The sequence below is a fragment of the Prionailurus bengalensis genome, chromosome C2 (assembly GCF_016509475.1).
Source record: "Prionailurus bengalensis isolate Pbe53 chromosome C2, Fcat_Pben_1.1_paternal_pri, whole genome shotgun sequence".
Lineage (NCBI taxonomy): Eukaryota > Metazoa > Chordata > Mammalia > Carnivora > Felidae > Prionailurus > Prionailurus bengalensis.
In genome coordinates this window covers 82,356,194-82,369,629 of record NC_057350.1, presented here as the reverse complement: position 1 = coordinate 82,369,629, position 13,436 = coordinate 82,356,194, and the positions used below count along the sequence as shown (strand labels likewise).

At 39.1% G+C, this 13,436-nt stretch overlaps 1 protein-coding gene across 4 annotated transcripts in view; it reads left to right on the top strand.

Annotated features, from left to right (window-relative positions):
• SENP2 (SUMO specific peptidase 2) overlaps positions 1-12,659 on the top strand; it is a 32,137-nt gene extending 19,478 nt beyond the window's left edge. For all 4 annotated transcript variants that reach the window (XM_043594677.1, XM_043594679.1, XM_043594678.1 and 1 more), the window contains 7 exons: positions 521-697; positions 1,940-2,071; positions 3,703-3,906; positions 4,863-4,942; positions 7,844-7,928; positions 9,770-9,865; positions 11,354-12,659. In XM_043594677.1, the coding sequence (XP_043450612.1) occupies positions 521-697; positions 1,940-2,071; positions 3,703-3,906; positions 4,863-4,942; positions 7,844-7,928; positions 9,770-9,865; positions 11,354-11,416 (837 nt within the window). In that variant the 3' untranslated portion in view covers positions 11,417-12,659. The remainder of the gene's footprint in view (positions 1-520; positions 698-1,939; positions 2,072-3,702; positions 3,907-4,862; positions 4,943-7,843; positions 7,929-9,769; positions 9,866-11,353) is intronic.
• Positions 12,660-13,436: the final 777 nt, after the last annotated feature.

Here is a 13,436-nt window from a genome sequence, read left to right as displayed (position 1 = left end):
GACCCAAATGGTGCTTACGTAGGTGTTAATTTTACAAAAAATTAAGTGGTACATAAATGTACATTTTTCTATATGAGTAATTATTTTTCTTAAAAGATGAAATAGAACAAGTTTACTTATTATAAGGATCGTAATGCTTTATTCTGAGTGATGGGATTATGGGTCTTTTTTTTTTTTTTTTTTTTTTTTTTTTGCTTTTTTTAAACATTTCAGAATGTCCTATAACCGTCTTATTTTTCCGCTGGCATAAGAGAGCTGAAAATACTTTCCTTGCTGCCTCCAGGGAAAGTGATGAGTGTTCTGTTTCATGGTTTGTAATTGAGGTGTCCTGTGAACCTTAGGTCTTGAACATTTTTTTGTTTCATCTTGCAGAGATAGATACACAAAATCTCCTTATTTGGGAGATTTGCTTTCTCTCTTCTTTCAGGATAATGGCACTGTTTTATGTTTCATGTGTTATGTATGTTTATATGTGTAAATATCAAACATGTCAATAGAATATAGAAACTTTTTTGATCAGAGGAGGGGACACCAACTGGAACCTGACCTATCCGAAGAGGTGTCGGCCCGACTCCGCCTGGGCAATGGGAGCAATGGCTTACTCAGGAGGAAAATGTCAATACTTGAGGCAAAAGAAAAACATTGCTCGGGCAAAGAGAGGGATAAAAGGATGGATGATCTTCTTGAACTTACAGAGGTATTATTTCTTGTGTTGATCAGAATAAGAGGTGTGTTTTTAAGTAGCCCCAGTTATTCAAGACTTGAACAAATGTTTTGTTTTGAGGCGTTTCTCCAGGCTAGGGATGAGTGTATGAAACAAATCAGGCCTAAGGGCTGTCCAGTCACTGGTTACATTGATCATTAGTGATCTGTGAAGGTGGCCTAAAGGGTCAGATTAATGTTCAGCAGATGTGAGCAGACATATGTGTCACGTATCTCGGAATATAATGGGTTCTTTGTAGATTTTTTTCCCTAACCTTCAAATATTTTGGGTTACATAGTATGAGTTTAGCATTAGAAATGAGTCCATTGTATTTTTTAAAAGGGATTAGTGAAAAACTAAGGAAATGAAAATAGTTGTAAATTCTCATTTTAAAGGTGAGCCCACATTGTGGCTTATTTTCCAATGTTGTATTGGTAGGTGGTAGTCAGTCCTAAGCAGTGAGTATCTGTGGAGCACCTACTGTATGTTGGACATGCAAGTGGAGAGATCCATAAAATAGCACAATTGTGTGTAGTGGGAGAAGCAGGATTTAAAATACTTGAATGAAAATAATTTCTATTGGGTTTATAGATTCAGTCTCAGTAGCTTGAATATGCGTTTATCTGTGTAATTCTTCAGAGTAAAGAAGCCATCTATTCAGTGAGGACTCAGTTGCTGGACCAGTGCCTTGTTTTCCAGTTTCTCCCTGTTTGCTTATTTCCTTCATTTCCAAACTGCATAGTATCATCTCTTACGGGTCCTAATTTTATTACTTTGCTATGTTTAAATAAAAGTTTAGTAGGTAAATAAGGAAAGTGTCAAAATACTTTAAGAGTATTGTGAAAGGAGCAAAGACTAGAAAGTTAGACACCCCTGGGTTCCAGGCTGGGCTCTTAATAACTGTGAACATGTAACCTAAGTTCTCTGAGCTTTACTTCTTATGTAAAATGGTGATAATACTTTCCCCACAAGCAGGGATTAATGATGTGCTTCAGCATCTGGTACCATGTTTGGCTCAGAGTGCTCAGTAAATGGTAGTGAGATCATTGAAATTATAAATATAAATGTTATTACCAAATTATTGTTTCCAGAAGCTAGTAATTGAACTAACATTTTTTATAACCATTAGTAAGTCTACTTTGTATTACAGAGATGAAAAGCTTTTTTAAATTTCAGACTTTTGAAATCTGACTGTTGGTTCTATTTAAAATACAACCTCTGGACTTTCTAATTCAGGACATGGAAAAGGAGATCAGTAATGCCCTAGGTCATGGCCCACAGGATGAGATCCTAAGTAGCGCTTTCAAGTTGCGAATCACTCGAGGAGATATACAGACCTTGAAGAACTATCATTGGCTCAATGATGAAGTAAGTTGTCTCTCCATCCCCTCCCTGTTCTGTCATTATGCTTAACCGTTACTGTCCACAGCCAAAGTGATTTCTACCCAGTTATAATAACGCACTTTTAGTTTCATTTAAAACAGAAACACTTCATGGGGTGCCTGGGTGGCTCGGTTGGTTAAGTGTCCTACTTCGGCTCCGGTCATGATCTCACAGTTTGTGGGTTCGAGCCCCGCCTTGGGCTCTGTGCTGACAGCTCAGAGCCTGGAGCCTGCTTCAGATTCTGTGTCTCCCTCTCTGTCTCTGCCCCTTCCCTGCTCATGCTCTATCTCTCTTTCTCCCTCAAAAATAAGTAAACATTAAAGCAAAACAAAACAGGGGCACCTTGTCATGATCTCACAGTTTGTGAGTTTGAGCCCCACATCAGCACATCAGGCTGTGTGCTGACAGTGTGGAGCCTGCTTGTGATTCTCTCTGTCTGTCTGTCTCTCTCTGCCCTTCTCCTCCTCTCAAAACAATAAAAAAAATAAATAAGTAAAAAACCAGAAACATTTCAAACCTTAAAATGGTAGTCAATTCTGATTGTTTGTTGCCTTTAATTAATAATGGTTCCCTCTTCTGCATCGGTGCTTTGTTTCATCCACCACTTCATTTACTAGTAGTTTTCAGTACTTTTTTTTTTTTTTTTTTACAGATTGATTTATTTGTTTTTAAGTAAACTCTATGACCAACATGGTGTTTAACTCACAACCCTGAGATCAAGAGTCAACATGCTCTATAGACTAAGCCAGCCAGTGACATTTTGATAAACCTTGGGTGTAGCTGATGAGTTGAAGGAAGCAGCAAGTGATACTTCATTTTAGATGAATTCTTATAAGAGCCATTTTATCTTTTCAATGATAAATAGATTGATCATTGTGCATAAATGTATATGTAAAGTGTCTTTTTTCTTTGTGCAATAACTGCAAAAATTTGCCTCATTGTCGTCTTGTATCCTTACATACTTAGCTAAAATGAGTTTTTACTTCTTGCATGTTTTCTAGCTTTCCTTTCCCTAACTCCCCAAAGTCCCTGCATTTTCCCCCTTTGCCTTCCTCCTCTCTCTGCCAATGACTAATGACCCATAAACACATTCTTGTAAAACTAGAATTTTTGTTTTACATTATAAATGTTATGTATTTATTATAGAACATTAGGAAAATACAGGAAAGGTAAAAGAAAAATATCATTCAAAAGCGCCACCAAAGATAAACAAAATGTTAATGTTTAGGTATATTTTCTTCCTGTTAATATTTTTACATATAGTAAAATTTATAAATAGTAAGATTCAGTTCTGTTTCATATTTTGCATATTATTGTGTGTGATATAGTTACATACACCTTTTCATTATTGCAGACTTTCTCCTTGAGTTCCTTCCCATGGCTCTCTTACTCACATGGTTCAAAAGTACAATTTCACTCCTTCTTAGTCCCTCCCATTTTGCCCTGATTATCTTTTGTTTTCCATTTTCTGCAGTAAACGGCCCTTTCATCCCCATCTCTAGTACCTTCTTTTCTTGGAGCTTCTTATCTCCAATTCATCCTAATTCAGTTAGGTAGAAATGTAGTTTGGGTAATGTACTTGCTGTGTTCTGATGTTTACTCCCTTGGTATTACAGGTCATTAATTTTTACATGAATCTTCTGGTGGAAAGAAACAAAAAACAAGGGTATCCAGCACTTCATGCATTCAGTACTTTTTTCTATCCCAAATTAAAGTCTGGTGGTTACCAAGCAGTGAAAAGATGGACCAAAGGGGTCAATCTCTTTGAACAGGAACTTATTCTGGTGCCTATTCATCGGAAGGTACATTGGAGCCTGGTGGTAAGTTGAGAGGGGTAATTGTTGGAGTTTATATAATGGCTGTGTTCCCTTCCCTCCCCTCCTCTCTTCTTGTAAATGTTTATATATTGGGGTACCTGGATGGTTCAGTCGGTCAAGCGTTCCACTCTTGATTTGGGCTCAGGTCATGATTGAGTCCCATGTCAGGCTCTGTGCTGATAGTGCGGAGCTTGCTTGGCATTCTGTCTCTCCCTGTCTCTCTGCCCCCCACTCCCACTCCCACTATCTCTCTTGAAATAAACTTTAAAACAAAACAAACAAATAAATAAATAATAAATGTTTATTTACTTATTTTTGAGAGAGAGAATCCCAAGAGGCTCCATGCTGTCAGCACAGAGCCTGATGTGGGGCTTGAACCCACAAATCATGAGATCTTGACCTGAGCTGAAACCGAGAGTCAGACGCTTAACTGATTAAGCCACCCAGGCACCTCTGTAATAGCTGTTTTCTTGGATAAGGAAGTCTACCCTTTTCTGTCCAGTTAAAGTCCAGTAGTACATATAAAGTGTACTCTGTAGAGTCCTTTTTTGTTCTTGAGTTGAACAGCTTAGAAAACTAGATGGCATACAGGAAGACAGGAAAGGGTTTTAGTAACACATATGTGCTCTTTATTTGATTTCCTTAGTTTTGTTTACAAGAAGGTACAGATTATAGAAAAGTACAGATATAAAGCAAAAAGCAAAAAAAAAAAAAAAACTCTTCATTTTGAGAAGACCACTAATGTTTTGGTAAATTTCTAGGCTTTTTTCCAGGAAATGAAATATATAACTTTATAGAAATGAAGCTCATATCATCTGTGATATTTTATAAAAAATGTGTCTTAGGCATCCATTTATGTTGATATGTGTATTGACTTTTTAAAAGAGGCTTTATTTTTAGAAATAAAATTCTCCTGTTGTGGTTAAGATGTTTCTGGATGTTGTAATTTTCCATTATAGGTGATAGACCTACGAAAAAGGTGTCTCAAATATCTGGATTCTATGGGACAAAAGGGCCACAGGATCTGTGAGATTCTCCTGTAAGTAAAGGCTAAAAAACTTCACCGTTGGGTCATTATGCTCTTGTTAGGTGGTCTATCTTCTATCCAATCCTAGGAGGCTCTGTTGGGTGATGGTCTAATGTTAAGTGAAGGCTATCTTCTCGGTTATTCAGGAATTGACTTGAATTCATCTTCTTGTCAAAAAAGAACCTAATATCTGATCTTAACTGAGAAGTTTTATTTAGTAGCATCATTAGAAACAAGTTTATCGTGTGTTATAATATAAAATATATCTTATTAGAATCCTGTGATTTGAATTAGGTTTCTTTGGGATTGATACATTCTTCTGAATGTTCTAAAGAACTGTTAGCTAGGGAGTCTTTTTTTTATTATTATTTTTTATTTTAGAGAGAGAGAGCACAAGTGAGGGAGAGGGGCAGGGGGAGAAAGAGAGAGAGTCTTAAGCAGGCTCCATGCTCAGCTTGGAGCCCAATGGGGACTCGATCCCACGACCTTGGGACCATGACCTGAGCTGGAATCAAGAGTCGGACACTCAGCTGACTGAGCCACCCAGGCACCCCTAGCTAGAGAGTCTTATTTCTCTGATTCTTAAACCTAGTCATGTCCCTGTGCTTTCCATGATGGTTGGGTTCATCTCAGAACCAAGAAGTAACTTTTAAATTCAAGCATATGGATATGGTTTGTAGGCAACTATTTCAAACAGTAATTGCTAGAAACCTGCCTTTAAACCATAGCCACTTATTAGCTGTGTAACGTGCTGACATGATTTTCACAGTGAGGAAGTAGTTCAGTAAGAGCGGTCTATTTTGAACCCCTTTGGCTCACCAGACGCAAATGGGGGTTCTTGTTTGTAATTTTAGTAAAGATACTTGGATAATTTTCATAAGGATACTTAAGTAAGGAGCCTTTTAAATGAACAACAAGGAAATTTGTTATTAACAACAGTTCAATTCTCTCTTTTTCAATATTATTTTAGTGTAAAAGATCCTTTATTTATAGGTATTTATCTTGAATAGAAAGTTTAAACAGAAGAGAAAAAAGATTTAAAAAAATCAGAAGATACACCAAATTGTTTATAAAGCAGTTATTTCCTCCTAGTCTGTTTTGTTTAGGATGTATATAAAATGTGCACACATACTTACATGTGCACATACACATATGTAATATCACATACATAGAAATGTTCTCACTGAAATCATACAGCAAAGTAAGCTGCTGTTACAGTTACAAAAAAGTTACAAAAAAATCATACTTCTGTTACATTCACTCTTCTTCTTTCTCTGCCCCCCCCCCCCCCCCCCCACTCCTGTGGGTATCCGAGTTCCTCTCCCTTTCCTGATGCTCCTGGTTCAGCTTTTCTGAACTTTTTTTGCATTATTAGTTCCCCTGCCCAGAGAAAAATTTAATTCCTCCATGGCAAGACAAAAGAGTGCTAAGGAATAAGACTTTTTGTTTTGTTGGGTTTAGAGGGCTACAAACCATTGAAATATGTAAGATTTTTGCCTTCCCAGAAACAATTTCTACAGCTTGGGGCTGGTAATGCTCCCACTGAGAGTGCATGCCCTAGCAAAACCCATGCTGGTTTACTTTACATGCAGCTTAGGGTGAGAACCCAGATGCCTGGGTTGAATTTGATGACTCTTAAATTAATCACTCTTTTTTTAAATTAAATTTAAATTAAATCACTCTTTTTTTTTTTTTAAATAGTTTTTTTTTTTTTTTTAATGTTTATTTTGAGAGAGAGTGCACACATGCACGCAAGAAGGGGAGGAGCAGAGAAGGAGAGACAGAATCTCAGTCAGGCTCTGCACCATTAGCGCAGAGCCTGATGTGGGGCTTGAACCCCCGAACCACAAGGTCATGACCTGAGTTGAGATCAGGAATCAGATGCTTAACCAACTATGCCACCCAGGTGCCCCTTAAATCACCCTTAATACTTAAGTATATATCTCTTAGAAACAAGGAAGTTTCCTTACATAATCACAATGTCATTATCACACTTAAGAACATTAGCAATCGGTCATATGTAACATATGGTTCATGTTCTGGTTTCTTCAGGTATGTTTTATAGTTTTTTCTAAATCCAGGAAGCCAGTCAGGTTCACACATGGACTTAATGTCTTTTTAGTCTAATTTAAAATAGTCTTCCTTTTTTTGTTTTTCATGGCAATGACATTTTTTTTTTCGTTTTTTTCTTTTTGTTTTTCTTTTTGTTTTGAGTCTAGGCCCGTTGTTTTTAATCTATTTATTTATAATTGAAGTATAGTTGACACATAATGGTACATTAGTTTTAGGTGTATAGCTTAGTGATTTGACATCTCTATAGCTATGCTGTGCTTACCACAAGTATATAGGTACCTTCTGGTTTATCTTTCTGTGTAACTTCCAGCATAGGTGACAGTGTTTTATTAGTTTCAGGTGTGCACTACAGCCAACCTAGTGATTCGACAATTATAGAACATTATTTGTGCACATCACGATACGTGTCCTCTTAATCCCCTTCACCTGCTTCACCCATCCCCCACCACATTTTATGTCTATTGTTAAGTGAGAAAAAGCGAGTTGTAAAATGAAGTCCTTTTAAAAATAGGATAAAGTGTATGTTTTTACATTGTGTGTTAGGGGTGGAGAGCTAGAAGAATACACAGCAAACTATTAATAGTAATTACTTCTGGAGTGGCTGTTATAAGGTCTTTTGCATATGACATTTTACAGGTTTTAATTTTCTAAAGCATGTACAGTTTTTATAAGGAAAAACTTCAATTTAAAAACCGGAAGCAATCACATTTTTAAAAAAGCTAATGGAGATGGATTTGTGAATAGCATGTCTGTTAACATCGTTTGTAATGTCCTTTGTAATCAGAATGGTAAGTCTCCACAGGGATTCATCAATATATTCCTTCTTTGTTGTTTTTTTAGTCAGTATTTACAGGATGAAAGTAAGACCAAAAGAAATATTGATCTAAATCTTTTAGAGTGGACCCACTACAGCATGAAGCCACATGTAAGTAATGATCCGTCTGTATCTGAAGTGCTGTCTTGCATTTAGTGACAGAGGCCTGTTAGTAGACTTGGCTTCCTCCCTCCCTTCACTCACTCATACCCTTAGGCATGCATTCTCCTGAAGTGTACTCTTAAGAATTATTACCTACTTCTAAATCTTGAGAAAGGCAAGATTTAACTAAGATGCCTGCTTCTTAGCCTTATTTCTTGTTTAAGTTGTAAACGTTAACTGCATGCTAGTATGTTTCTCAGAAAAGCAAATAGGTTAAAGTCAGCCACTTTTCTTGTTTGGTGCTAATGAAGGTTTAAAGTTCTTGTTACTTCTCTGAGAATTTTGTTTATTTAGATCTTAAGGGTCCCGTGCCACAGGTTCTCAAAAGAGTCAAGTACGCTGTTTGTGAATATGCTTTGTATTATACTTGCCAGATTAGAATCTCATTCGGGGTTGGAGATTGCATGCATTTTGAGTCCTAATGGCTTCTTTTAAAAGTAAGCCACATGAATTCAATTTTAGCCCTCACCTGTGTATAATGGCTCACCTGTCCCACAGGATTTTCCTTTCTAAGTTGAATGATTTAAAGGTTGAGCTTTGAAATTTCCTGAGGAGAGATATAAGGAGATATAAGGAGAGTCTGTTAGGACGAATGCCACGTTCTGGTGTGGGGAACGTGATAAAGAAAACAACTTCTCTTCCTTTGCGTATCGGTGTCCATAGTTCTCCACTCTGAGAGCTGCTGTGCTCAGGAGAAAAGCACGAGCTACCTACCATGTGCGTGGGTGTCACACATGTTCAAACAGTCCTCTTTTTTCACAATAATCCTCTGTATTTCTTTGAATAAAAGTTAGCTCTTGTCATCTAGAATGTTTTCCAGCAGGGGTTCAGACTCTCTCTTATTATTGTCTTGTGCTCCGCTGAGCCGGCAGCCAAAGTGTGCTCCGCTGAGCCGGCAGCCAAAGTGTGTAGGGTCTGGCCAAGATCAGGGCAGCAGAGGCCTGGGGAGTGTGTGAATTTACCTCACTTAGATCGGTTTATGATGCCTTTAGCACTGCTTGCAGGAAGCTGGGCTCTTGCTTAGGACAAAATTGAGCCATCGGAGCAAGATCTTGGTTAGTTAAAGCCTATCAAGAAGCTTTTTTCTTTCTCCTGCTTGTTGTGGGGGTTGAAAGTTTTCATCCTATTTTCTTGGCTAGAGAAGCTAAACCGTGCAGTCTTCAAGTAGGTTCGTTGTGTTGTATGTGTGTTTCTGATTGTGCCACATTTAGCCCTTTTCAGAAAAAAATTTTTTAATGTTTATTTTTGAGAGAGGGAGAGACCGAGTGTGAGTGGCAGGGAGGACAGAGAGAGACACACACAGAATCCAAAGCAGACTCCAGGCCCCAAGCTGCCAGCACAGAGCCCGACACGGGGCTCAAACCCACAGACTGTGAGGTCACGACCTGAGCCAAAGTTGGAAGCTTAACCGACTGAGCTACCCAGGTGCTCCTCACATTTAGCCCTTTTCAAAAGTTATAAAGTGCTTCTGAAACCATTCTGACTAGAATTCCTGTTCCTAGTAGTAAACTTTCTTTCAGTTTGGTTTCTTGATAGGAGAGCTGAGAGAAGGAATTCTCACTTTGCTTTTTTTTTTCTTTCCAAAAAAATATTTTCTGTGTGGGTCACATACTTCATGTCATGGTTAGGGTTTTTATACAACATAAAGACTGTGTTTGTGTAGTACCTTTAACGTACACCTTTATAATATTGTTTATCCACGGGAATATTTGTAAGAAGTCAAAGGAGTTTGTGTGTGATGAAATTTTATGCCTTTTTCTCCCCCTTTTTTTTTTTTTTTGTAATTTTAGGAGATTCCTCAACAGTTAAATGGGAGTGATTGTGGAATGTTTACTTGTAAATATGCAGATTATATCTCTAGGGACAAACCTATCACATTTACTCAGGTGAGTGAAGATCCCTCCTCACCTACTTACTTGTTTCTAAACCAGATAAACTTAGAGCATGTTACCAGTGCCTGGGTCACATTAAGGTCTTAATAATGGTGGCTGTGCCACTATTATTATTGCCGTAACCCTTGGCCATGGCCCTGCTCTTGCTGGTATCAGGGTTTGTCACTGCCACTGCTCTTATGTTCAGTCTTTGGTGACCAGTGAGACAATTTGCATATGTCTGGACTCTGGAGCTCTCTAATTCCTGAGTATTACTGATATTTCTAATTAAAGGAGGAGGCATGTAAGATTTTTCCCTCTGGAAAATCAGGCCTCGTGAGAATTTAAGCCACAGGTGTAAGCTGTAACTACAAATACTGCTTTTTCCCTTCTGTGCTGGTTATTGGGGGTTCTCCATTTGGGCGGGGATTATTAGAGTGTGTTGGGAACTCTTGAGAATTAATCTGTAATAGTGGATTCTCAACCTTTGTGTAACTGAAGACAACCCCCTGTAAGACACATTTTTCCTAAAGAGACCTCATTTTGATAAATGTTGTCTACCAAACTGTACTTATTGAATAGGACTAATAACCCTATTTCATGCTTCTAGGGCTCCCATGCTGAATTAAGACAATTCTAGTCTAAAATAAAGGCACTTATTAATTGGTTAGTTTGAGTAGTTTTACTAAGAAAAAATGTGTAATTTTTTACTACAGGTTTCGAGCTATTTAAAATAACTTACACATCCATGTGTTAAGATGTGTTAGGCCCCTCCAGGTAGGAAAGCCCTAGTTTATAATAAAGTGGTGTATTCATCTTATTATAATGAGACATCAGGAGTACCTCAAGGGTGTGAACTTCTGATTTCACTAAAAAGAGGACTAGTTGAATTACAGGTGATTTGGATTTGTCTTACGTGCTGCTGCTTTTGAAAATTGGCTCCTGCAGTGATGATCTTAAAGCAGAATATTAAGGCATTCTGTTCTTTGATGCTTCTGAATACAAGGAGTTATTTGCTCTCTGAGACGTGAGGTCTGAAGGGCTGAAGTTGCCATTTGAACAGAATTGACAGTGTACAACATTTGGTACACAGAAAATTTTTAATGTTTTTTCCTTTATTTAAATAAAGTTCATGTTTCTCAAAAAAGCAGAAGATACTCATTTTAGAATGTTCTGAAAATGTACGTAAGTAGAAAAGTTTGGTATTATGCCACCACTTGGGTGTTTCCATTTTGGCACATGTTTTTGTGTTATGAGGTAGTTGTTGGAGTCTATGTGTAATTCTGCATCCTGCTCAGATTTTCCTTAGCATGTACAGATGCTTATGATACATGCAATATAATAACATTATAGCCTCATTTTTTTTGGCTTTGTAAGTCTGAACCATGACATGAGAGAGTCAAGGCTATAGAAAGGACATAGGTTATTTACTTGATTACACTTGCAGGTTGACGCTGTGCACGGTAATGTGTAACATACGTGTCGTTTGTGGGTCCTCTGTAGCACCAGATGCCTCTCTTCCGGAAGAAGATGGTGTGGGAAATCCTTCATCAGCAGTTGCTGTGAGAATGCCCCGCCCGGTCCCTCTAGCTGCTGGTGGTTCTTTCACGGAGGACGGATGTTTCCATATACCTCATGCATCGTGGGTTCAACAGTCCCCGCATCGCCCCTGCTGGCTCACAGGTACTGGGCTGTAGGACGCGCACGCAGGCCTCTCCCTGCACCCTGGGCCCGACTTGGTGCGTGGACCCTGTGTGTGAGCCTGTGCCTGCTCAGAGCCCTGGACTATTCAACCCACACAAGAACAAACGCTAATTAATACTTTTTTTTTTTAAGATTTTTTTTTCCCTATGAATGTGGGAAATGCAGGATTTATTCTATGATTTGTTTTTTGTGTGTTTGTTCACGTGTGTTCATTCGCTCACTCATTTACAAACATAATGGCAGTGGCTGTTTGCTGCTGCTCCACAGTTAACTCTGAATTACCTGTTTGAACTATTTATTTTTGAAAGGAATGTTAATCAAGCTCCACTCCCAGCTGAAGATCAGGAGGGGAATCAGTGGGGGGAGGAAGGAAGTGTTAATTAACTTCCCGAAGGCTGGAGCAGAAACTGCCAACTTGAAGCTGGAGCTCTCGTTCTTGAGGCTTGGAAGTGCCGGAGAGGAGAAACCTTCTCCTTGGGTAGGGCTCTCATTGCCTTTCAGAGGACGTCTGACACTACGGCCTTGGCCTGGGGGCGTGGAAAAGTAGAACGGTGGCCTAGGAACTCTGGCGATCCAGGAGTCTTCAGAAGAGTGGTGGTCATCCTAAAGAGACTGCTCTTTCTGGGAATGAGCTGACTTGGCTACTCTTGAAACTGGATTTGAAGTAACTATAAACCCTAACGCTTAATTTTCATCCCAGATCTGGTTGAGTATAAACCTCAGAATTGTAAGGGCTGGCCTGGGCTGTTTATTTCAAGAGATACTATTCAATGTAAAAGCTATTTTTCCTCAAAGTTTGTTTTTTTTTCTATATATAAAGCCGAAATTAAGTTTTGTACTCATTAGGATTTACATCCCCCCCCATTCCACCCCCACGGAAATTTGGAAGAAAATTTAGTACTTGGCTGTGAGGCTGCCAGTTATACAATAATCTATTTTGCATATGAAAGTTTGTATTTAACTTTTTTGTTCATTAAAAACTTTACAGTGGTTACGCATTTTTAATTTCAGAAAGTTTAGAGTTGGTCAGAACATATTTTGCAAGATCTAGTGCCTAGTGTTGCTTTTTCCGATGTAATAAAGGTTGTCTGGCAGAACCTGAAAAGGATATGCTGAGATGATTTCTAACCCTTCCCTTACTTAAACCTCCCACACTTGCCCTGGTGCACAAAAGCAAGGGGGTGTAAAACCGGGAATATTGGCCACGTGTTCGCGAATCCGCGTGTCTGTCATCTGGAGGGTGCGGCCGCTGGTGGCAGAGGCAGGGTCCGGTTTCCCTTGAGGGGAAGTCTTGGTATGGGACCTGGGGCTGCACTGAACTTGATGTGCCTACTTGACAGGCACACCAGAGGCCGTGTGCTTGATGGTGATGAAAAGAGTGAGCTGCTCGTGCCTCAAGCTTAGGCTGCACAGAGCCCTTTCCTGAGGCTGCTGGAGCTGTACCGGTGAGTCTTGGGATCAGGTGGCTGACACAGCCAAAAAGCCGAGAGATTGACTGGGTCAGCCTTATACTAAAAACCTGGTGCCCGCTTGGCTGTCTTAGGTTTCACCTGAGAATTGAGCACTTTTGTTAAGATCCGTTCTGTGTTGGGTACATCCTGTGAGGAGTGGCGGTTTGTATTCTGTCCCGGTGAGTGATCCCAGGGGCTTCTTCGAGCAGCTTTCACTGAGCTTTCCACTGATGTGTACTCTTCAGGATGGCTCTTAATAATCTCCCAGGACATCATGAGATCAGTAAGAGCGGAGCGTTAAGCTAGAGAATAGCATTCTAGTTTACCCTGAGTTCCTGGATTTAATAGGAGATCCCACAGGCCGTGCTTCTCTAGGCACTGACCTGTCTCTCTTGGTGCAGAGAAACTTGTTGGTCATAGAATTTTTATAT